The sequence below is a fragment of the Talpa occidentalis genome, unplaced genomic scaffold (genome assembly GCF_014898055.3).
Source record: "Talpa occidentalis isolate TD23 unplaced genomic scaffold, MPIMG_talOcc4v2.1 talOcc4.7, whole genome shotgun sequence".
Classification (NCBI taxonomy): domain Eukaryota; kingdom Metazoa; phylum Chordata; class Mammalia; order Eulipotyphla; family Talpidae; genus Talpa; species Talpa occidentalis.
Window position 1 is genome coordinate 117,858,836 of NW_023605083.1, and position 25,284 is coordinate 117,884,119.

The 25,284-nt window shown below is 45.3% G+C and overlaps 1 protein-coding gene across 1 annotated transcript; it reads right to left on the reverse strand.

Annotated features, from left to right (window-relative positions):
• Positions 1–63: 63 nt before the first annotated feature.
• Positions 64–21,569, reverse strand: CWC25 (CWC25 spliceosome associated protein homolog). The gene is made up of 10 exons (XM_037493556.2): positions 21,387–21,569; positions 17,990–18,162; positions 11,291–11,527; positions 8,868–8,937; positions 7,453–7,580; positions 6,728–6,791; positions 5,635–5,846; positions 4,908–5,006; positions 2,151–2,312; positions 64–1,691 (listed from the first exon to the last, which is right to left on the reverse strand). Exons 1-10 carry the CDS (start codon positions 21,402–21,404, stop codon positions 1,577–1,579), a joined length of 1,278 nt encoding a protein of 425 aa, XP_037349453.1. The 5' UTR covers positions 21,405–21,569; the 3' UTR covers positions 64–1,576.
• Positions 21,570–25,284: the final 3,715 nt, after the last annotated feature.

A 25,284-nucleotide genomic window follows, 5' to 3' on the forward strand; every position in this document is an offset into this window, starting at 1 on the left:
GGCCTCCCGCGGAGGGTCGAGCTGAGAGGTCGCCCGCCTCTTAAGGCACCCACCCTACAGCAGAGTCATAATCGCCTATTCGCTGGTTTACTTTGTAAAATCTTTGAGTAAACTGTACCCACTATTACATGATTCCTCTGGGACGAAGGATCTCCCTCTATTCAACACAACTATGGATCAATATTGGTCTGTATGGCAACTCCTAAATTCCTTACTCGGCACGTGGTAGCTCTTTAAACAGTTACAAAAATAAATGTAACCTTTATTACTAAGTAATAAAACGAAAGACATAATTAACCTTTGCATAGGGAATCGGGATGAGGTGATGAAATGAATAACAAGTGTTACTTTCTAGGGAAGGACTGGGCATTATCGTGCCTGACATCCTAAGTGCTCACAAATAAAAATCCAAATTCATTTTAAGAAGATTTAGAAGAAGCAGAGCAAGGAACTAATCCAGCCAATGAGTGTGAGGGGAGGATAGGGAAGGGGGTGTCAAGAGTGCCTAGTTGCTGCTAAGAGTCAAATGAGGGCTTCTGGGGAAAGAACAGAGAAGGGGAAGGAATAGACAGAAAATTGATCCCAGGAGTTTTTGCGTTTTTTTAATACCTGACCAAAAAATAGTAGCAAACAATTCCTGGAAATCTAGAATTATAATGTGATTACTACATGATAAAAGGGCAGCCAAGAAATAAATAGCTTCTGTTTATTTTAAGAGCTAGGGAGCATAATGACTCTTAAAATCATTTGACTCCACCACTACGCTGCCCACATTGGAGACTAAGCCATATAAAAGGGGAGCTACTCTGAATCCTATCAATACACAAAGGTCCCTCCTAAGCTAGCTGGATTCACTTGCCCTGCCTTACTGTTACTCCATAACAAGATACAATCTGGCTTCCTTACATAGTAGTCTTTACCAATTAAGATAGTTTCACAAAGCTAACTTTTTTTAAAAAGCATGTAAAAATTACACATTTGTATATATACACACACTTTTACAGCTTTTACTTTTACAGCTCAAAGGATAGTCCAAATAGTTCAACAGTTCATTTAGGGCTTGTTTGCATTTTTTCTAGATTCCCTGTCACTCCCTTGGCTCTACCCTAACCTGACATCATTCTGTCACATATCTACCGAATATATGTTCATTTACCCAAGCAAACACTATCTGGGTGACTCTGGAGAGAGCTGTTTCTGCAAGGTGTGGTCTATACAGAGGAGCTGGGTAAGTCTGTTCACCTGATGGGAGGGAAATAACAGAATAAGCATAACAACCACAGCAGCAGCCTTCCAGAGCAGGATGCGAGCTCGCATCTAGAGGGTCTAGTGCCCACTCTTTGAAAAACAGGTCAAGACCCACTGTGCACCCAGAAAAAAATTACTGAGATTCCCATAAAGCAAGTCACACTGTGTCTCAAAAGAAGTCAGCTGCTTCAGGAATCAAGAGAGTCACTTTGAACAGTGGTGCTTTGACATCTGTGGAAGAAGTCATATGAACTCTTATAAAGAGAATGTTTAAGGGGTCAGCAGCCTCCCTGGAAAATTCAGGAAAACACAAGAGAGGGGATGGTTTTCATCTTTTCATGAAGTTCTTTTCCAGAGCTACTGAGGTCCTCTGCAGAGAGTAGATGTTCCGCTTCACTCGATCCTCCAGAGAGGACTTAGACGCGCTCTCCAGCTTCATGCGGCTAGGAGAGAAGACATAAGTAACAACACTCATCAACTGGCAACTATCTGGCAGGCTGCTGCAGCCATAAAGCAGCTGTAGAAACACAAGCATTTGAAGCCCTCAGAGATAACTTTCAAGTGACTATCTAGAACTGAATTTTCAAACCAATGTCCATAAGGAAAAATGATCTGTTTTGGAAATAAGTCAAAGCCTCATTGGAAATAGGCTTCCTGGACTATGAGTTCTTATTTAAAAGGAAGGCCAAGGGGGTTCAATGAAAATACCATTCCCTTCTCCTCCCTGCAAATCAGAATCATCCCACTGTCTGGCCAGATGCAGGGAGTTATAACAAAGGTGGTATGGGGGTGGAGCTTCCTGTCTCTGCACAGAAAGGAACACAGAGAATACAATGAATCCAGTTGCTACTGCCTCCTTGGGACCACCCCATGAACACAATGACGCAGAAGGATGTACTCACTGGATAAACTTCCCATCCCGGGAGTCCAGCTTTTCCAGCCTCTGCTCCCGTTCTTCATCCTTAGCATGCCGCTTAAGGGTGTTCAGTCTCTCTTCTTCCCGCCACTTGGCATTTTCCATCATCTCTTGCCGCTTTCGCTCTAATTCCTCTGATGAGAGTTTTCTGTAGAACACCAAAGTCATCTTATTAATCTACTTCCTCCCAGCAAAAGCCAGAAACACCACCGGATGTTACTCTGTGAGAAACTGTTTTATGGGAGAAAGCCAAGTTCTCCAGTCCACTGCTGTCTTTCCGTGGAAATGCCCAGCTAAGTGATAAGTTTGGTGTGCGTTTTCCTTCCTTCCTCACACCATGGTCAAGTGGTTTTATCCAAATTTCAAAAACTTTTAGAGAAGAACCCATATTCTCACTCTATAATCTCTGGAGTGATTATTCTGTAACATTAAATATGAAATAAACTGAGAATTTATCAGGAGCCTAAATATACAGCAATTACATTCCTATTATACAACAACTTTAAGACAGAGAACCAAGGTATTTACTAAGTCACTGATACCACCTACCCACTAGAGATTCTTAGAAATTCATGGGTATACCATGAGTATTAGGTCTAAACTAGAAGCTAGAAGTCACAAGAATTCAACTCAACCTCAGAAAGTAATAGGTGGGTCTACTTTTCAAATTAGTTGCAAATTAGTTAGAGCAAGAACAGGTAATGAACCAGTTTAAGCACTAGTAAACAAAGTCAGATGTCCAAATCTACTGCTTCTCAAATGAGTGTGCACAGATCCCCCTTTAAAAGCAAAAATATAAGGGAGTGGGAGAGGAACAAACTTAAGAACTTAAGACACTTAAACTTGACAGTTATCTATAATGAAATGACAGGCTCCCTTTCAAAAATTCCACTATACAAAATTTGTAAAACCTCAAAGAGAATGGGGAGAAGATAACACTGGATAAGAGATGTCAAAAACCGTTGGAAGATCAAAGTGGAGGGAATGATAACTGCCTTAAACAGATTAGAAGAAACTAAATCCTAAGCCTGACATTGATCAGAAGCAAGCAGATTCACACTGCCAGGAAAGGCTCAGGAAGTGCAGGCACCAAGCACTTTGGAGAACTGCAGTGAGGCAAAGGGTGAAAAGTAAGGGATTACTTTAAAGGACTAATCACTCCTGTGTAAGGAGCAATTAAGACATATCCATCCATACACCAAGCTTGGAGAAGCTGTGACTGCCATCCCAAACATTTTCAGGAGACCATTCAGAGAGTGGCTCCTCTGGTGATTTCTGAAGATAAGATGCAGAGGCATCAGGCATGGCAGAGGAAGCTGGCTGGGCTACCAGGGCAAACCAGCAATAAAGCTGAAGTCCACAGACTTAACACTGAGACTCTCAGCCCCCACTGGGATCTGTGTCTCCCAGAAGGCCAGGAGCCAGACTATAGCACTTGGTCAGTCAACCAGAGGATACTTCTCCAGAGCAATCTAATAGGCCCTGACAAGAGAACCAAAGATAATGATCTAAGATTGTTCCTAGCTAAAAACCAGTTGAAATCCAGTTTCCCACCAGTAGACAAGCTCTGCCCATACATATGCACAAAATCCATACATTAAAGATTCTGGGCTTTTATTCCTGGGAGAGAGAGGTCTTGGGAACTTGAGCTCATTTGAAATCACAAAACTCAACAAAACATAAAAGGGAGATGAGAGAAGCGGACAAGATAAATTCAAGTGATGGCAGATGGTAAGAGACTGAAACACAAAGCAAGATCTGGAAAAGCAGAGTCATGTGCTGACCAGGAACCTTAAAATATATGAAAAAGCACACAGCTCATGAGCATCCACGCCAGAGAGGAGCAGGAATCACAGCGCAGCTGACGCACCGACCCAGTGTCACCAGTAAAACATGAAGTTGTAAGTAATATTCTCTGGGAAGGCAGAGAACTATGCTTTGGAAAGCTGCCAGCCAAAATAATTAAACCTTTTAAAAAAAGATTCTGTTTCCTGGAAACGCAGAGATGAAGAATTCAGAGTAAAAAGGAATCTTAGGGTCCACCACCTCTCTTCTAACAACACAGTGAAAAAAAAGAGGTGGTTACAGATTGCCAGTGGTTCTCAGCAGTGGCTGCACCAGGAGTCACTGGGAGCTTAAAAGTACTAATGTCTGGGCCCACCCCCAGAGATTATGTTCTAACAGGGCTGGAGATAGCTGGGTAATGGGGAACATACCGAGGGGTAGCTGGGTAATGCGAAGTTTTTCATTTAAGCTTCCCAAGTGATTCTAATGTGCAGCCACTTTGCTTGGTCAGGAAAAGGATGTTCATAAAAGTCACTCATCTCCTGTAAACTTCTACTAAGCAACCAAAATCCTGAGGGACAGCCTTTCATGGGCACAGGCAACTCCCCTCAGGTCCCGCAGGTGCACTCCCAATTCTATCTGACCACCCCACAACCAACTCAAACAGAGTCCACCTGACAATGGGTGTCTGCCTCAGAGAGAACATCCTGCCTTTCAGCTGATGCATCAGGAAAGGAACACTCTCTTAAGAAAAGCTTCTCTGTGGAATCTCTCTGGGAAGTATCAGGCTGACAGATGTTGAGAGTATTTTTAATCAAATTGTTCATTAAATGAAAACGATTTACTTTGTCCTCTCGATGTACCTCATTTTGGACATGATAAATAAAAGGTGAGAGATTCTCCACCTGCCCTGGCTTGAACCCCTCCAGGGCTCAGGCAGCCTGGGCTCTTGACTCACCTGGTATACCCAGGAGCATGCCGCCTTTGGTAAACCTCTTTTTTAGGCGATGGGCTCTTAGTTCGGTCTCTGTCTCTCCTTGTTACCTTAGAATTGTGCCTGTAACAGACACAGGGGGCAGAGACGTTTAGTATATCCCTCAAACAGAAGACCAGTTAACAGTTTTAGAATTATATCCCACATTGGGCCTCCCCTGGTGGCGCAGCGGTTGAGCACTGGGCTGTGAGGCTGCCTGCAGCCTCTGCAGTGCCGGTTCCCGGCCACCAGCGAGGGTCCCACATGGCACAACAGACCTCTCCTGTCTCGCCCGCTGCTCCCCTCCACAGTGTATTTCCTCAGTCTGCCTGTCCTGTTCCCTGCTCTGGCGAATTCTCTCACCCTCCCGTGCTTCTGACTGTGCCCAGTGCTTGTATAAATTAAAAAAAAAAAAAAAAAAAAAAGAATTATATACCACATTGAGAGGAAAGAGGGCAGAAGTGGAAGAAAAACGAAGGCATAAGGACACCAAGATTTCAAGATTTGATATGAAATTCATTCCAAGACTCCTCATATATTAAAAAGGAGTTCCAGGGTAAGCTTCACTTTGAGGTAGGTGGAGGAAAATGATGTGATGGCAGTAACAAAGCAAAGACAGACAAAAGCAAGTACCTGCTCTGACCAGCTCCACACTCACAGGTTTGAGTGAATTCCCACACTCACTGAATTCCACATGAATTCCCACACTCACTGTTTGCTTGGCCTTGGGGAGTGTGACCTTCTGCCCAGGGAACGCGACCTCCTGTCCCGAGACCCTGCTTCTCTGGTACTCTTCTTGCTGGCATGTCTGGGAGGTGAGTGGGAGGAGCTTCTGGATCTGGAATGGTTCTTCAACCTGTGTACTCCCTTTTGTTGAGCCGTCAGAGGACCCTGCAGTCTTTGGCTATGGTCAGAGTCCCTGATCTGTACCATCAAGGAAAGGGAGAAAAGCTGTTCAGAGGAAAATCCAGAAATTCAGGAAAATACTATGAAGCCGGGGCCTCCCTGGTGGAGCAGGCAGTTGAGCACAGCGCTGTGAAGCTGTCCACAGCCTCTGCAGTGCCAGCTCAATCCCCGCCAGCCTCGGAGCAACCCACATGGTGAGCAGACCTTTCCTGTCTTGCCCACTGCTCCCTTCAGCAGTGTATTTCGTCAGTCTGCCTGTTCTATTCCCCGCTCTGTTTCTGGTGAATCCTCTCACCCTCCTGCACATCTGGCCTATACCCCGGTTCTTGTATAAATAAAATAAATCTTAAAAAAAAAAAAAAGAAAAATATTATGAGGCAGAAGGAGCCCAGTGAGGATACCAATCCCATTGGATCACAGAGAACCAAACTTAGGAAAGTTATCTCAGTTACCCCCTAAAGGAATGAGCTCCCCTCCACCCTCCCAGCTGGTTGGCTCTTCATTTACAGTCTAAGGAGGAGAAGAAGCAGCTCATAGAGGACATGACCGAGGGTTAAAAGCACCAAGGGGAAGATAGGGGGACATACATTTGCCAAGTATACTTAAAATGTATACTTAAAATGCATCCACTTCCTAAAAATCACCTACAGAGGGATGAGCAGAAAGCCTAAATACCCCACTGGTGGTTTGGCCTCTCTGCTCAGAGGGCCTTCTGCCATGGTCAGAAGCTCAGAGATAAGGAATGGGCCTGTTCCCCAGCAGCCCCAGTCTTTGTCACCCAAACTCTTCTTCCCACATGATGCTTGATTGGCTGCTAAAAATGTTCTCTATTCAAAAGGCTGTCAGGTTGACATATTCCATTTCCCACAGTCTCTCCTTTTGAGAAGCCTCTATCTTACCTGTAAGCCATATCCAGGGACTTTGGACAAAACAGGACAAGAATTTGCCATCTTCTTTTGAGATCTAAGAGGTTAAAACACACAATCATTGACATGGAAAATGCCTGACAGTCCATGTTAAATCTCTTATGAGGAAATGTGCTTCCTGCTTCAAATGTGGCCTTCCCCACCTCCCAGCCACTACTTGGGAGTGTGTTTCTCTATTTGGACTGTCTTTGCTGGAAGAAGGCATCAGCAGAGTCATGTTTTTCCCGTGAAAATTCGTGGGCCTAGCTTTGCAGCCCCAACGCCTGAACACATTCTCCTCTCACCTCGTGCTGCTATTCCAGGGACTAATAGTGAGTCAGCAGCAACAGCGCCGACTGCTCCCACAGAGAAGACACACAGAATGGGCCCAGGTGGGCCCAATAATCCATTAAAAAAAAAAAAAGTCTACAGAAAACCCACTTCAGTCTTGGAGGAATCACAAGCTAAAATGAAAGTCACGGCTAGAATGTGTGACCTAAGACCTATGACGCCACGGTCCACTCTCTCAGGAGTCATGCTAAGATCTCCAAGGAACTCCAGTGCTAGATGGCAGGCTGTGAGCACAGAGCCCATATCCAAGGGTTCATCACCACTGAAACCCCAGTACCTGGCAGTGCCTGGCTGGTGCTAGGTTAATACCTGTGGAGTGATTGAATGAGTGAATCAATGATGAGGGAGGCCCAGCCCAACATCCTCACCTCCCCCGGCTACGCTCATCCTCGCTGCTGCACCGATCGCTACTTGAGCTTCTGTGCTTGTGTTTCTTGTGCTTCTTTTTCTTCTCCTTCTTTTTCTTTTTCTCCTTTTTTTCCAGACTCATTTGCAACTAGAAAATGCCCAGAACATAATCAAGCAAGATTACTGAGACCCCTGTCAGTCTCTCTGAGGGGACTAAGACAAGTACCAATTACCTAACTCCATGCCCCTAGGTCTATGGGGGTCCAGGACATTGTCAGAGGTTCCCCATCAACAAGAGTGGGGGGAGGGGGTCTTCACTGTGGCTATACACAAACACCCCCTACACTACTGAACAGAAGCGCTGGTGGGGGCCTCCCTGGTGGCACAGGCTGTTGAGCGCAGCGCTGTGAAGCCGTTAGCAGCCTCTGCAGTGAGGGTTCAATCCCAGCCGGCCGCAGAGAAACTGACATGGCACAGCAGACATCTCCTGTCTTGCCCGCTGCTCCCCGCAGCAGTGTATTTCAGTCAGTCTGCCTGTTCTGTTTCCTGCTTTGTCTCTGGTGGATCCTCTCACCCTCCCGCACATCTGGCCTGTACTCCAGTTCTTGTATAAATAAATCTTTAAAAAAAAAAAAAAGCGCTGGTGGACGGGAATAGGAATTTGTTTTTTTAATGGTCCCCAGAACCACCGCCTAGTATTTTCATTCTAGGTCAAAAGAACTCCAACTATGCTGAAAGCAAACAGAGGACACTGCAAAATTAATCTCTTGTTTTCCCTTCCAAGTGACCCCAGAAACAATCATATATATCATGTGAATGATGAGTGGGCCTCATGCCCCCGATCTCCTAAACACGCTGTCTCATCATAATCTGTCCATATGTCTGTCCACAGACATAGACCTTACCCTCTTTTTCTGGAAAAATGGTATCACATGGTATATTAATCAAAAGACATGAAAGAGGAAATCAAGTTTAATTAAGCTGGATAAACTAAGATTGCTAAAATCACCAGAGAAGGTCTCTAAGAAACAACAATTTTAAAGGCCATTCTGTTTTCCTTCTCATAAGAGTAAATGGAGAGGGCCTCCCAGGTGGCGCAGCGGTTGAGCGCTGGGTTGCGAAGCTGCCCGCAGCCTCTGCAGCGCAGGTTCGATCCCCAGCTGCTCCCCAGCCACCGGAGGAGGGTCCCACATGGCGCACAGACCTCTCCTGCCGCCCGCTGCTCCCCTCAGCAGTGTACTTCGGTCCTTCTGCCTGCTCTGCTCCCTGCTCTGACTCTGGTGAATTCTCTCACCCTCCCGTGCTTCTGACTGTACCCAGTGCTTGTATAAATAAATATATGTATCTTTAAAAAAAAAAAAAAAGTAAATAGAGAGACATCCTCATCGTGAGTAGTTAAAAGATACTCTTGGTGTTTATTTGAGATAGCACTTACCAATTCTTTGATTTTCTTCATTTTCACAGGATTATTCAATACCTCTCTTTTTTTCTCCTCTTCTTTCTTCCTACAGAAAGAGAAGAAAGTACAAAAATCATGACCATTTCTTTTGGAAAGGAGAGTAAGTCATTCAGTCTACTCTCCACAATTCTATGTAGCAATTGTTATCGCAGAACAGATAGGCTGGACAGGATCTATCTTGAAGTCTACATAATGGTCTGGAAGCTAGAAATCATCCCCAAATCTGCACAAGGGATTGAACACTGTGGTAAAGTCCACACCAGTTCCCTATGGTGCAAGGAAGTGAGTGAGGGCGTCTAATTGTCATTAGGCTTCATGTCCAGGGCTTTCCAACCAGTGAAGGACATGGGTGTCATCCAGTGAATGAAGTGGTTGCTTTGTAACTACCAGCTGCAACGTATCAGTCCTACTGCCACTGTTTAGCATGACAAGCTCCTGGGAAACAGAGAATGGATTCCTCCTTTCAAGATGCTTTACTCTCATATATTGTTCATAGAAGAGTAAACTAGCCAAACTTCTTGGATGACAATTTGGCAAAACTTAAGACAATCTGCACATACTCTTTAATCTTACAAATTCTTCCTTCAGAACATGTTACTGTAAGGTAATAACCAAGGAAGGTCACTACAAAATTGTTCTTATTACAATGAAAATTTGGAAACAGGTTAGGGACCAAATAGGAGACCAACATTCACAGCATCATTCACAATGGCCAAAAGGTGGAACTTACCCAAATGTCCATTGACAGATGAAGGAATAAACAAAATGTGGTATATATGCACAATGGAATATTATTCAGTTTGGAAGGAAGGAAATGCTGATATCTGCTACAACATGGATGAGCCTTGAGAATGTTATGCTAAGTGATGTCAGCCAATCACAGTACGATTTCACTTATATCAGGTTCCTAGAGTTGTCAAACTCATAGAAATGGGTCAAGGGGCCTCCCTGGTGGCACAGGAGTTAGGTCTGAGTGTTATGGAGCTATCACTGCTGCGTCCTGAGTTCAATCCCCAGCCAGGGAGCTAACCTACACAGTGCAGCAGACCTCTTCTGTCTCACCCAGTGCTCCCCTCAGCAGTGTATTTCAGTCAGTCTGCCTATTCTATTCCCCACTCTGTCTCTGGTGACTCCTCTCACCCCCCTGCACCTCTGGCCTGTACCCCAGCTCTTGCATGCATAAATAAATAAATCTTTAAAAAAATTAAAAAAAGAAATGGAATGTCAAATGGTGGGGTTCAGGGGGGAGGGAAAATGAAGAGCTGTTGTTTAATGGTTATAGAGTTTTAGTTTTGCAAGATGAAAAACCTCTGGAGGTTAGTTGAACAACAATGTACATATACTTATTACTAAACAGTACATCTGAAATGGTTAAGCCAGTACATTTTAAGTTATGTGTCTTACCACAACTTTTAAAAGAAGAAAATTCAACATAGGCTACAACAGGGATGAAACTTGAAGACATTATGCTGCCTGAAATAAGCCAGTCACTAAAAACAAATACGATGTGACTCCGCTAATCGGAAGTAATTGGAATAGCCAAACTCTCTGAGACGGAAAGTTGAATGGAGGTTGCCAGGGCTTGGGGGTAGGGAGTAAGAAGGCGTCACTGCCGCATGAGTCTAGGGTTTCCGTCCAAGATTATGAAAAAGTTCTGAAGATACACATGGTGGCGAGGGCCACAGCAAAATGTGAAGGTATTAAAGCCCCTGAACTACACAATTAAAAATGGCTGAGATGGTCAATTTTGTGTTATTATATTTTACCACTCTTTAAGAAGCTAACAAACAAAAAGCTAACAAAATGGGAGCAAATATTTACATATACATAGCTAGTCCTAACTTTAAAAGAATTTTCAAAAGAAGAAATGTAAATAACAAATGAGCATTTTTCAATGTTCAACCTTTCACATTTTAAATAAAATAATGCAAATTAGATAAAAAAGACAAAACAAAAGCCACAGACAGATCTCTTTTAGCACCCAAAATGCAGTTCCACTTTGATTTATTACATATTAGGGCTTCCCTTTAAAAGGATTCTGCTATCGGAAAAAAAAAAAGGATGAAGGTCTGTTCATTCACTGAGACATCTCTACATATAACTCCACATTTCTAAGAAACTACCAGACTCTCTCACTTGCTTCCACCTCCTGTTTTCATTTTAGGACCAAAGGTAAATGAATACACCTGATCTGACCCAGCGCATCTGTCGATCTCTTCCCACAAGGCCTAGATCAGGCACCCTTCATGGAGCCCTCCCCTGCATTTGGAAGTCCAAATGCAGACAGATCCTTTCACACGGCAGACAAAAAACAAGGGAAAGGAACTATGAAGTGAAAGAATCAAGGGCCTTAGCAACAGCTATCGCATCTCTGTAACTAAGCCCCCTCCCATTAGTACCTGATGATGAAGAGAGGGTCCTCCCGGATTTTGCTGGCCATGTCAAGAAGGGAATTGGCACCCGATGGAGCAAAGATAGAGCCTGGGAGGAGTCCTGTCTCAGAAGAACAGCCTGCCTCCTTCTCCTCCATCTTCTCAAAAACATATTTGTCGATGGGGCGCCCCAGCAAGTACTCGTCCCGGTTCACCATCCCGCCAGGGCCCTGGTACATCCAGTCCAATTTCTCTTCTTTTTTCCTAGTTCAAGGGAAAAAAAACATAACAAAAGAAAATGTATGCTTTTGCAGACCTACACAGAGAAGCCAAACACAAGGGTCACTGGAGGATGGTGAGCCTTTAATTGCTTGAAAGACACCACGGCTGTGGTTCCCATCATAGAGATCCCACCCCAGACTTGCACAATTCACCAGGGCACAGCTCCTCCTCATGCTCCTCCACCTTGACTCCAGCAGTGTGAGTGAGACCAGACAAGCTGAGTGGAGTCTGACCCCAGTGGCTCACAATCAATTCTTCATTTGTGTTTCTCAAACCTATAGTTTTAATAGGAAAAAATAATTCTAAAGGGTTATGACCTTCTATTATTGCTTAAGTTAGTCTTATTTAAAATATTCATGATGAGGGCCTCCCCGGTGGCGCAGCAGTTGAGCGCTGGGTTGCGAAGCTGCCTGCAGCCTCTGCAGCGCCGGTTCGATCCCCGGCCGCCGGGCGAGGGTCCCACATGGCGCGCAGACCTCTCCTGCAGCCCACTGCTCCATTCAGCAGTGTACTTCGTCATTCTGCCTGTTCTACTCTCCGCTCTGGCTCTGGTGAATTCTCTCACTCTCCTGCACCTCTGACTGTACCCAGTGCTTGTATAAATAAATCAATCTTTGGGCCTCCCCGGTGGCGCAGCGGTTGAGTGCTGGGTTGCGAAGCTGCCCGCAGCCTCTGCAGCGCTGGTTCGTTCCCCGGCTGCTCCTCAGCCACCGGAGGAGGGTCCCACATGGTGCACAGACCTCTCCTGCCGCCCGCTGCTCCCCTCAGCAGTGTACTTCGGTCCTTCTGCCTGCTCTGCTCCCCGCTCTGGCTCTGGTGAATTCTCTCACCCTCCCGCGCTTCTGACTGTACCCACTGCTTGCATAAATAAATAAATGAATCTTAAAAAAAAAAAAAAAGAAAAGAAAAAAAAGAAGTCTACTCCCTGAAGACTTCAATTTAAAATAAATAAATGAATCTTTTAAATAAATAAATGAAATAATAAAATATCCACGATGATACTAGGAAAATATTTATGCTAATGGATGGTATATATAATCTTAAAAACACAAACTAAAACCAAAAAAGCCATTGAATTGAGGACCTCCCCAGTGGCGCAGGCGGTTGAGCGCTGCACTTGGAAGCTGTCCAAGGCCTCTGCAGTGTGGGTTCAATCCCAACCGGCCATGGAGATTCCCACATGGCGCAGCAGACCTCTCCTGTCTCACCCACTGCTCCCCTCAGCAGTGTATTTCGTCAGTCTGCCTGTTATGTTCCCCGCTCAGTCTCTGATGAATCCTCTCACTCTCCCTCGCATCTGGCCTGTACCCCGGTTCTTGTATAAATAAATCTTTTAAGAAAAAACATTGAATTGAATGTTATAGATAATACTGTTTTATGAAACTGCTTTGTTGCTTGCAGTGTGAATGTGCTGGTGGCTGCTTGACCACACGCTCTGTGGAACTCAGGTTTTTTGTTGTGTGAGGATTCAGTTTTGTCACTATTTTATTCTCTCAGAACCACAGGGAAGTGTTTGGCATAATATTGTGATGTAGTCTGGCTTAAAGCATTAATTTACTTATTGAGTTATCTCTGGTCTTTCCCATTTTCCTCTCAAATGTAGTATGCCTGGTGCTCATGGGACAATGATCCTCAAAATAGTACAGACACTCTTCATGTCACTGAGATTGTTCTTGGTGATGGAATGATCCAGAATGAGCTTATTTCCAATTGTTCTCAAAATATAAGCATAATACACAAACTTTGTAACAAGACTAGAGAAGCCCTGAGCAGAGTCATGCCCTAAGTTTTTCCCCATAATTTGCTTGAGATGTGTGCATAGTCTCTCTCCGTGGTGAGCTCCCTGCCAGCAAGCACCACTTCTTCCTGGTACCACCTGGGGTGCTATGTTCTGCCCACGCACGGGGCTGTAGCTTAAGGACTGTAGCTGTAAGAATAAATCCAAGACCATAGCCATTAAAAGCAGGCCAACTACAAAGTTGAGAAGCAGCTTTGTAGTTTGGGGAATTCTGTCTGCCACAACCGACAGCAGTACAGTTCAAGTTCAAGGGAAGGAGGACCCCTGGAGCTCCATTACAAGTGCTGCTTTAACAGGAGCCACAATGGCAGTGAGAAAGGAAGCAGTGGCTATGGCTATTGGCCGTCCTGGGTGGCATTCTCTAAGGTTAACCAGAGGAACTGGAATCCTGTTAACAAGATGTGCCTCTGTGCAGTTCTAGGTTTGCATTGCATGTAGACCTAGGTTTGCTGGGGTCCCCTCCCAGTTTCCTTCAACCCACTTACCACCTCCATCTTTTGGAGACTATTGACAATATTAATTGGACTTCCTTCCCAGGATTTCTTTAACAGAATGAGCTATAGTTCAAGAAGGATTTTAGAAGACCGAGATAAAGTCTATTTTTAAACCATAGATGGGACAACTATGGTCAAATCGGCTATGAAGAGACATTTAGCACTGTTTTCTATTTAAAAGAAGATAGGGAGGCCCCCCTGGTGGTGCAGGGGTTAAAGTCTCAGCACTATCAAGCTATCACCAGCCACTACAGCATGAGTTCAATCCCCAGCCAGGGAACTAACCTACAAGGTGCAGCAGACCTCTCCTGTCTTGCCCACTGCTCCGCTCAGCAGTGTCCTGTCATCTCCCTGTCCTGCTCCCCACTCTGTCTCTGGTGAATCCTCTCATCCCCCTCCACCTCTGGCCTATACCCCAACTCTTGTATGCATAAATAAAAATAAATCTTAAAAAAATAAATAGGGCCTCCCTGATGGCGCAAGGGATTAAGACACAACCTATAAAGCTATCACCAGCCACTGTAGCATGAGTCAATCTCCAGCCACGGAGCTACCCACATGGCGCAGCAGACCTGTCCTGACTCACCCGCTGCTCCCTCAGCAGTGTATTTCAGTCAATCTGCCTGTTCTGTTCCCCACTCTGTCTCTGAAAGAAGGCCTTCCGCTCAGCCTTCTTCCATACCTCTGGTCTGTACTCCAGTTCTTGTATACGTATATAAATAAATCTTTTAAAAAAAATAAATAAATAAATAGAAGAATATGGGGGAGAGGATGTATGAAAAGATAACAGGTGATCCCCAGAATATTTTACTCACCACTGATAGTCCTGCTCTGAGTTCCTTAAAACTTTAAGGCCTATGGCCTTTTGCAATCAGTTATTCTCTCCACCTTCAGATTTTCTTATTGTTTGAATAACAGGATACCGAAAACCAGGCAAAAAAATCCCCAAGAAAATGACTGTCTTGTTTCACTATTATTTGTCCTTCAGTTCTTCATCTTCTAAGCACTTATTACACACACACACACACACACACACACACACACACACACACCTGAATTCGATCCCCAGCCAGGGAGCTGACCCATATGGTACAGCAGACCTCTCCTGTCTCACCCACTGCTTGCCTCAGCAGTGTATTTCAGTCAGTCTGCCTATTCTGCTCCCCACTCTGTCTCTGGTGAATCCTCTCACCCCCACCCCCACACATACACACCTCTAGCCTATATCCCAGTTCTTGGATGCATAAATAAAAAAAAAATCTTTTAAAAAAATTAAAAATAAGACATAATGGTGCTCACTTCGGCAGCACATATACTAAAAAAAATAAATAAATAAGACATAATGGTTAAGAGCACTAGCTCTGGTATCAGGTAACATGCATTTGAAGACTGGCTCTGAAGCCTGACAACTTCTCTGAGACTTGGTGTCCTTACCTGTAAAATGGGGATAAATCAGTACTTACCTCACAGGGTTGCTGGAAATTAAATAAGTCAATGAATTAAGAATCCAAGACACAGGGGAGGGACAAAAAACACTCACTGGTCTCTTTATTACCTATGTTGGTGTTTGTCTCTCCCCCACCAGGTTTTTTAAAACTCCTTGAGAGCAGGGATCACAGTTTACTCACCTGTGAGTTCTAAACAGTTGCCTAATGTGTTCAGTCTTTGACAATGAATGGGCAATGGACCTTGAGCTAGGCAGCACTTTTTAAAAGAAAAGCAGGTATTAGTGACAGAGGGATTTTAAAAGGAGATGTCAAAGGTGACAGGGATGATGCCTGTGCATTCTTAACACTAGCAAGCACAGAGAATGTGGGGCTAGTTATTCGTTCACTTGTCAGCATTTACACAGCATACTTCCTGTGTGCCAGACTAATGAGTAAGGCCAGAAGGATGAAAAAAAATTCAGGCAGCCAAGCTGCTCACAGGCTACTGGACAAGGCACACCTGTCAACAAATGATGAAACCGTGTGGATGTGAATTAGTCTTCTGTTGAGATGACTCTGGGACACTCAAAGTAGGCAGATGAATGTACAGTGATAGGAGAGTGGAAGGAGTAGGTTAGTAGGACTTGAGGATTCAAAGATTCTTAAAGATTTGAGAGAGACCAGAGGGAGAGCAGTGAGCCACGGAGACTATAAACAGTAAAGAGATGAAAGAGAAGAAGCAAAGTAAGTATAGAAAAGAGAAGAGATAATATGAAGAGGTAGGAAGACCAGGCTATAGGCTAAGGAGCAAAATGTTTCCATGGCAGGACAACTAGATTAAATACAGAAAAAAGGATATGAAAAAAGAATACAGAAGCTCCTATAAAGTAGTACTTTCATGGCGCTAGCTAATCTTAAAAGAACTCAAATAGGGGGCCTCCCCGGTGGCACAGCGGTTGAGCGCTGGGTTGCAAAGCTGCCCGCAGCCTCTGCAGCGCAGGTTCGATCCCCAGCCAGGTTCGATCCCCAGCTGCTCCCCGGCCACCAGAGGAGGGTCCCACATGGCGCACAGACCTCTCCTGCCGCCCGCTGCTCCCCTCAGCAGCGTACTTCGGTCCCTCTGCCTGCTCTGCTCCTCACTCTGGCTCTGGTGAATTCTCTCACCCTCCCGCGCTTCTGACTGTACCCAGTGTTGTATAAATAAATAAATAAACAAACAAACAAACAAATAAATAAATAAATCTTAAAAAAAAAAAAAAAAAAAACCTCAAATAGGGCCTCCCTGGTGGTGCAAGGGGTTAAGATGCAACCTATGAGGGCCTCCCCTGGTGGTGCAGTGGTTGAGCGCTGGGCTGCAAAGCTGCCTGCAGCCTCTGCAGTACCGGTTCGATCCCTGGCCCCCCGCGAGGGTCCCATATGGCACACACACCTCTCCTGCCGCGCCCATTGCTCCCCTCAGCAGTGTATTTCAGTCAGTCTGTCTATTCTGCTCCCTGCTCTGGTTCTGGTGAATTCTCTCACCCTCCTATGCTTCTGACTGTACCCAGTGCTTGTATGAATAAATAAATAAATCTTTAAAAAAAAAAAAAAAAGACACAACTATCCGCAGCCACTGCAGCACTTGTTCGATCCCTGGCCAGCCAGGGAGCTACCCACATGGTGCAGCAGACCTCTCCTGACTTGCCCGCTGCTCCCCTCAGCAGTGTATTTCAGTCAATCAACCTGTTCTGCCACGTGCACTAGGAATGATAGTATGACAGTACAGATTTCTCATTTGAGTCTATCTATGGTTTGTTTTGTTTTTTTTTTAATTTTTTTTTTTTAATAGAGGCATGTTTTATTTATTTATTTGTTTGTTTGTTTGTTTGTTTGTTTGTTTGTTTTGTTTATACATGCACTGGGTACAGTCAGAAGCGCGGGAGGGTGAGAGAATTCACCAGAGCCAGAGCGGGGAGCAGAGCAGGCAGAAGGACTAAAGTACACTGCTGAGGGGAGCAGCGGGCGGCAGGAGAGGTCTGCGTGCCATGTGGGACCCTCCTCCAGTGGCCGGGGAGCAGCTGGGGATCGAACCGGCGCTGCAGAGGCCGCGGGCAGCTTCGCAACCCAGTGCTCAACCGCTGCGCCACCGGGAAGGCCCTGAGTCTATCTATGGTTTTTATTCAATTCTGATTCAGAACATACTGCATTTTTCATATTATTTATTTTTCTCAAAACATATTTACCCCCACCTCCTTTTACCAGATGGGTAGGGTTATTACGACCTGCTATTCCTCTCCTATATTACACAAGAGGAAACCGAAGTAGGGTAAAATTAAGTGGGACTGTTCCACCGCTTTCTTCTATGGGAATTCAATGCCCCTAAAATGAGGACATAAAACAGGACAGGGGGCACCACACATGCTGAGAGGCAGGATAAGGGCAATCTTCCTCAGTCACAGTTCTGTTAGTCACCTGCCTACACTTGACCGTAAGGAATCAGGTATTCTCACTCCCCGGTTCTAAGGAAGTAACCAAGGCACTCAAACTTGCTCCTAGACACATGGCTAGGCTAGGGGGTACAAAGCCAGCCCTAAACTCCTAGGTCAGGCTGACTCTGAAACCAAGCTTGCAATGAGTTTCTATGCAGCAACTGGATGATGCACCACCAGGCCGGTCCTGCAATTACCTACACAGCAGGACCCACCCTCCCAACCCCAGTCCACTGCACCCTCAGCTCCTCACTTACTTGACAGCCCCGACATCCTCTGCATAACGCTGCATCTCTTCCCGGGCCCTCTCCTCCCGCAGCTCCCGCTGAAGTTCCTCAATCTTCTTCCGCTCCGCCTCATGCTTTTGCTCAGCTTTCCACACTTTCTCCACATTGCGGAGAGTCTGTGGGTGCCAGCTCTTCTTCAGATTCTGTGGTAAGTGAAAGGAAGGAAAAAACAATTCCGGGAGTAAGAGAATGGTGAGTTATATCTTGCCTGGCCTGGCCTCACTCCCCACTCACGCCATATTCATGCCAAGGCAGGCATGTAAGACCAAGACATCTTTAATAATGGCAAAGGAGGCACCCAACACTCTCCCACACATCTGGAAGGGTTCTGAAGATTTATTTTATTTATTTATACACACAAGAACTGGAGTCTAGGCCAGAGGTGCAGGGGGTGAGAGGATTCACCAGACAAGAGTGGGGAGCAGAACAGGTGGATCTACTGAAATACACTGCTGAGGGGAGCAGCAGGCAAAACAGAAGAGGTCTACTGTGCCTTGTGGGTTAGTGCCCTGGCCGGGGAAGGAACTCACACCTAAACAGCTGGCGATAGCTTGATAGCGCTGAGACTTTAACCCCTGTGCCACCAAGGAGACCCATCAGAGGGGTTTTGTTCAAGTATATAAAGCTTCAAGTTAGAACAGGCCCTTCAAACACCTCTAATCAGAAATGCACGTGAATCTGACTTTCATTAGCTATACCTGAGTGGGGTTGTGGATAACAATACAGGAGAACAGAGCTTGAGTGCCTTTGGCACTGGATATTCATCTTATGAACTCAACTGTCTTTTCCTGAGTCACTTAACCTGTTACATATGTGTGGTTCCCAACCCCACCTCGCACCTTCCAATCTTCCTTCTCAAGAATCTCTCTTTGGTTTTGATCTCCCCTCACCCTCAAGGAATCCTTCTTTTCTCCCTCCTCCCCATGAGTCACTGCTTTGGCTCAGCTTCCCAATCAGGGAAGGCTTCCTGGAGGAAGTGACATCTAATTATAAATGAGTTTGGTATGGCTGGAGACAGTCAGGGTTCTCAAGATGAAGCCAACTAAGAAAGAAACAGATTAGGGTCTTATAAACCACATTAAGGAGTTGAACTTTATCCCGCTGACAGTGGGAAACACTGAATAGTCACATGCAGGTAAGAGACCTAACAAGCTATCCTGTGGAGAATGGATCAGAGAGCACCAAGATTGGAGACGGAAGTCCTGCAGACCAGTTAAGAATGAAAGGTAGGGGCCTCCCTGGTGGTGCAAGGGGTTAAGTCTCAGCACTATGAAGCTATCCACAGCCATTGCAATGCCAGTTTGAGCCCCAGCCAGGGAGCTGACCCACATGGTGCAGCAGACCTCTCCTGTCTTGCCCACTGCTCCCCTCAGCAGTGTATTTCAGTCAATCCGCCTGTTCTGCTCCCCACTCTATGTCTGATGAATCCTCTCACCCCCTTCCACCTCTGGCCTGTACCCCACTTCTAGTATGCATAAATAAATAAATCTTAAAAAAAAAAAAAAAGAATGAGAGGCAGTTCCACAAGGTACCTGACGTGTGAAAGATATTAAAATGAAGGCTCCCTTTCTTCCTTTTCTCTGTCACTCCTGGTCCTCCATTTCCCATCTTCAGGTTATTCAATCTATTCATCCTTCCTTCCTTTCACTTGCCCCAACCCCCTCACTTTATTCTACTGGTCACTCCTCTCCCTCTTTAATACAGATGATTTTGCCTCCCAGAAAACATATGACAATGTCTGGAGACATTTTGGGGTGTCACAAATGGGGGAGGAGAGTTCTACAGGTATCTAGCGGCCAGAGGCCAAAGATGCTGCTAAATATCCTACAATGCACAGAACATCCCTCTACCCACAGATAAAAAAATTAACCCCAAAATAATAGCGAAGTTGAAAAACTTTGGACTAGAGCTCTCTATTCCTAGACAGAGTTACCTAAAGAATACATTAAGTTAAACCACGCTTAGTGGCACATTTTTGACTCCCATTCTAACTGGTAATACAGACAAACTAATACTTCTATTGGACAGATGCCTAAACTGATCTATTTTCTTATTCCATTAGTTATACTTTTGAGAGGTTAGTATTTTCTAATCTTGTATTATCCTTTTATGGGTACATTTGTCCTATTTAAAATCTTAGCCTCCTACAAATGAACAATATAGTTTTTGTTTGTTTACTGTTCAGAGGTGGTTGGAATTTTGTTTTGTTTTGTTTATATTAATCATGCCATGAATTCCTAAGGTATAGGTTCCAGGAGCACATGCTTCTTTCAGTTGTTCTCACTAAGTGTGCTTCTCTGGGTGGGGCAGGCTGGCACTTCAGATGAATCCAAGTACCTTTCTCCTTGGTTGCCCTCTTTTTCTGGTCATTTTCCCTCACATGTATCTTGGCTCTTAGAGGGCTTAATATGCAATACCAACATTAATTTTCCTGACAAGAATCTTGCCCTTGCTTGTTTTTACCTATCCTCATTGCACAGTGAGTAACACCATAAACTGTTTCCATTTTGCCATGGTGACATTTATGAGGCATTCCTTTTTGAACAGTGATTATTCTCTTGAAGTCCATAAGATCACCTTTCTGGTAGATTTCCAAGTATGTGGCCATAGGAACAACTCCATGTTTTCTAAAAGGTCTAGAGAACATATAGCAGGTGCTCTCCTCTTTCCCTTTATGTCGGTTTTGGTTTTTTGTTTTTGTTTTTGTTTTTTTTTTTTGCATAAAAACACTGGAAGAAGGTGGTTCTGGCCAAATTGCTGAACTGTACAGCTTAAGAGAAATTGCCACATAATTTATATTCAGTGCTATGAGTTTAGAAAAAAGCTGTCACTACAGATCAGAATGCAGCATTGAAGGAGGAGTGGAAGGCACAAAGGTGAACATGAAGAAGATGCCCTCAAGTTTAAAATAAATCGCAGACATGGCTCAGGGGAGAACAGAATGGTCCACAAACCAGCCCAGGACATGACTGAACTCTAGCTGAGGAAAGGAGATATGTCCCAAAACCAGTTATAAAAACAAAACCTATGGGACAGTCTTTCGCATCTGTTTCCATTTCCTAGCTATAGTTCCAACCACTTCCTCCGTCCCAGCCTTTGCATAATTTCCAAACGACAGGGCCCCCACCAAGAAACTCAACACTGCCTGCCACTGTCGGCGACACACTTGGCACACCTTCCGAAGTCTCGGCCCGTGCCCCCGTGACCTACTGATCTGTCCCCTCTCCAAGGCTATGGACTCCTTCTCCCGAAAGCAGGGTTGCGCCGACGCGGTTACCACCCACAACCTCCACCCCCACCCCAGTTTCAGTCCCCAGCCTTAAAGTCTCCGGCCTCCGCCTCTCCCGCCCAGGCCTCCTTCACTTACCAGGTCGCCGCCCCCCATGGTGCTGGGGACGTTTCCTCACGGCGAGGCCCCGGAACTCCTAGACCGAGAAGTCACGTCGTGAAACAGTCCAGGGGCGACCTCCCCAGATGTGGTCTGCGGCAACCGGCTGCCGTTTCCACTGTCTTATCCAGAACCCACTTCCGGGCGGGCGTCCTGTTACAGTGTCGGTGTCGCGGAACGATGACGTTACACGCGCTGTTGCGCTGTGCGGCCGCAGCGTCACGTGCAGATTCGCCGTCGGGGCTTGATGTCGCGCTGTCTGTAGTCTCTTTCGGACCCCCCGCCCCCCCCCCCCCTCCTCCCCGTAGGCCGGCCTCTCACCAGATTTTCCAGCGTGTGTGTTAAAACGCTAAGGCTGGTTTGGATTCCTTTTGCCGCGGGCCTCGCCGGCGCTCCTGTTGTCATGGCAACGCACCGCGGCGTCCCCAAGGCGCTCCACTCTACTGGGCGTTTCCCCCGCGGGCTCCAGCGCCTGCCAGCCTCGGCCACTACACCGCCGTGGACACCCGGACACGCGGGTTTTTCGGTCTGCCGTTTTTTCAGACCCGCACTCTCCTCAGCCTCGATTCTTGGTCAGCCCCTCACTCCAGACTTATTTTACGGAGATTAAATAGTAAAGAGCGAACCAAAACTCTGTTCCCCACTTACCTGCAAATTAAGACTGTCAGCTTCCCCAGTTCCTTTTCTATGCTTACTATGGAAGACGCACACCTCATTTCTAAAGCCCCACGACTCACCAACTGTGGATCCATCCTTCACATTCGGTATTCCTCCGTTTCTCTCTGTCCTTTATCCCCCCTCAATACTCAGTATTACCTGTTTGTCATCAAATTTAATTTTGGGGTTTCTAAAAAGATTTATTTATTTATGCATACAAGAACTGGGTGTAAGCCAGAGATGCTGGGGGTGAGAGGATTCACCAGAGACAGAGCGTGGAGCTGACAGGCAGATTTACCGAAATACACTGCTGAGGGGAGCAGCCAGCTAGACAAGAGAGGTCTGCTGCACCATGTGGATTGGCTTCCTGGCCGGGATGGAACTCATGCTGCAGTGGCAGGTGCTGGCTTGATGGTGCTGAAACTTAACCTCTTGTGCCACCAGGGAGGCCCCATTGATATTTTTGTATTATCATTCCATTTGGCTACACATTCACCTCAACACCTTGAATGTAAAGGAGTATGAAATATTCCTTTGTCACATACAATTCCCATTTGTATCTGAGTCTATTTCTGGATTCTCCATTCCATACCATTAATCTATCCTTGTTCTACTACCAAACTGCCCTAATTATGACTTTGTTTAATGACCAGTAAGCCTGCTTCTACCTCATGACACTTTTTCTGAAATTCCTTGGCTCTTCTTACACTTTTATTTTTCCAAGTGAACTTTAAAGTCAACTTGTCCAGTTCCAGAAACAGTCCTGTTTGTTTTTATTAAATTTATAGCTTAGGGGGCCTCCCTGGTGGCACAAAGGATTAAGATGCAGCACAAGTTCGATCCTGGCCAAGGGAGGTGACCCACATAAAGCAGTAGACCTTTCCTGACTTCCCCTCTGCTCCCCTCAACAGTGCATTTCAGTGGATCTGCTCCACTCTGTCTCTGGTGAATCCTCTCACCCCCAACACCTCTGGCCTGTATCCCAGTTCTTGTATGCATAAATAAATAAATCTTAAAAAAAATAAATTTATAGCTTAGAAGAATTGTTATAGCACTTGTCACTCTATTATAATTGCCTGTGTACTTGTCTGTATCCACAACGCTAGAGCCCTTAGTTTACCTTTATGTCCCTTATGCCTGCCACAGTTTTGTTAAATTGTTCTCTAGTTTTATTATTTTTCAGCTTTCGCAAAACATGGACTATAACTCATTTTGAGATTTTTCAGTGCATTTCACAGCAAAAATGAACAAAGGAATCATTAAAATGATTGAGCATAAGCATAACCTTCCTGTCTTCATATTTTCCCATGTTTTCTTTTCACAGCTTTATGGCTATGATCCTTCTCGAATTTTTAAAAAAGATTTATTTATTTATGCATACAAGAACTGGGATACAGGCCAGAGGTGCGTGGGTGAGAGGATTTACCAGAGACAAGATAGGGAACAGAACAAGTAGACTGACTAAAACACACTGCTGAGGAGAGCAGCAGGCGAGACAGGAGAGGTCTGCTGCACCATGTGGGTTGCTCCCTGGCTGGCAGGGGATCAAAATCATGCTGCAGATGCTGCAGATAGCTTCACGGTGCTGTGCTTAACCCTTTGTGCCACCAGAGAGGCCCATCTCTTAAATATTTAGATAAAATAAAGATTTTCAGACCTGCAAAGATGCAAACATTCTATCTCCCATATGTTTCTTGTGAAGTTCTTAGGGGTTATTCTCTACTATAAGCAGGAGGAAACCAAGAAAAAGGAGGATATTGCCCAGGAAACAATCCTAAACAGAGGAGATGAATTCCCCAGGCACCAGCTGGTGGAGGGTCTAAACAGCAGGAAGAGGGATGGAGGGTGTCTAGAGGACTGCCTTGGAGAATTTGTTTGGATACATTTGGGCCAGGTGAATAGCTGTACTGTTAAGCTGGTGAAAAACTTGAAAACAGTTATCAACAGGGCCTCCCTGGTGGTATAGGGGTTAAGTCTCAGCACTACCACCCCTATGGCCTGAGTTTTATGCCTGATCCTAGACTAGGGAGCAGACCCACATGGCACAGCAGACCTCTCCTGTCTTGCCCGGCTGCGCCCTTTAACAGTGTATTTCAGGGCCTCCCCGGTGGCACAGTGGGTTGAGTGCCATGCTGTGAAGCTGTCCGCAGCCTCTTCAGCATGGGTTTGATTCCCGGTCCACCAGGGAGAAACCCACATGGCGCGGCAGACCTTTCCTGTTTCACCCGCTCCTCCCCTCAGCAGTCTCTTCGGTCTGTCTGCCTGTTCTGCTCCCCGTTCTGTCTCTGGTGAATTCTCTCACCCTCCCGCACCTCTGACTGTACCCCAGTTCTTGTATAAATAAATCTTAAAAAAAAACAAAAACAGTGTATTTCAGTAGATCTGCCTGTACTGCACCCCACCCTGTCTCTAGTGAATCCTCTCACCCCAATACCTCTGACCTGTACCCCAACACCTCTGACCTGTAACCCAATTCTTGTATACATAAATAAATAAATCTTTTATTTTTAAAGAAGTTAAATCTGGAAAAAGTGAATAGTATTTTTAAAAGGTATTTCTTTGTGAGCTACAAACATTTGGCTCTTCCTCTGAGGGCTGTGTATGAATGTACCAACTTCCACCTGATTGAAAACTGTGGAGTGGGAGTCTCTTTCATCTTTTATTTATTTTTTTAAAGAATTATTTATTTTTGCATACAAGAGCTGGGGTACAGGCCAGAGATGGGGGGGGGTGAGAGGATTTACCAGAGACAGAGTGGGAAACAGGACAGACTGACTGAAATAAACTGCTAAGGAGAGCAGCGGCGGAGACAGGAGAGGTCTGCTGCACCATGTGGGTTGCTCCCTGGCTGGCTGGGGATTGAACTCGTGCTGCAGAGGCTGCGGATTGCTTCATAGTGCTGTGCTCAACCCCTTGTACCACCAGGGAGGCCCATCTTTCATCTTTTAATTCAGAGCAGCCATACATATGTATTTCAGTCGATCCACCTGTTCTGCTTCTCACTCCAGTGAATCTTCTCACCACCTCTGGCCTATATCCCAATTCTTGTATACATAAATCTTTTTTTTTTTTTTTTCAAAAACTCTTGTTTCTAACATTACACTTACAATTTCATCAGAACTTGTCAGCCTAAAGTGAGTTCTCTAGGACTCTCTCCTTGGCAATTACATAGCGAGTAGGCACCCTGTAACTGGGAATGTATGTGGAGGTGTTCATCTAA

What these genes read in the sequence shown, in the direction of transcription:
- CWC25 (XM_037493556.2), bottom strand. An exon ending in GAGGATGTCGGGGCTGTCAA is followed by an intron (nt 11,528 to 17,989) that starts GTAAGTGAGGAG and finishes CCCTTGAACTAG; the next exon opens with GAAAAAAGAAGAGAAATTGG. An exon ending in TCCCTGGATATGGCTTACAG is followed by an intron (nt 5,847 to 6,727) that starts GTAAGATAGAGG and finishes TTGATGGTACAG; the next exon opens with ATCAGGGACTCTGACCATAG.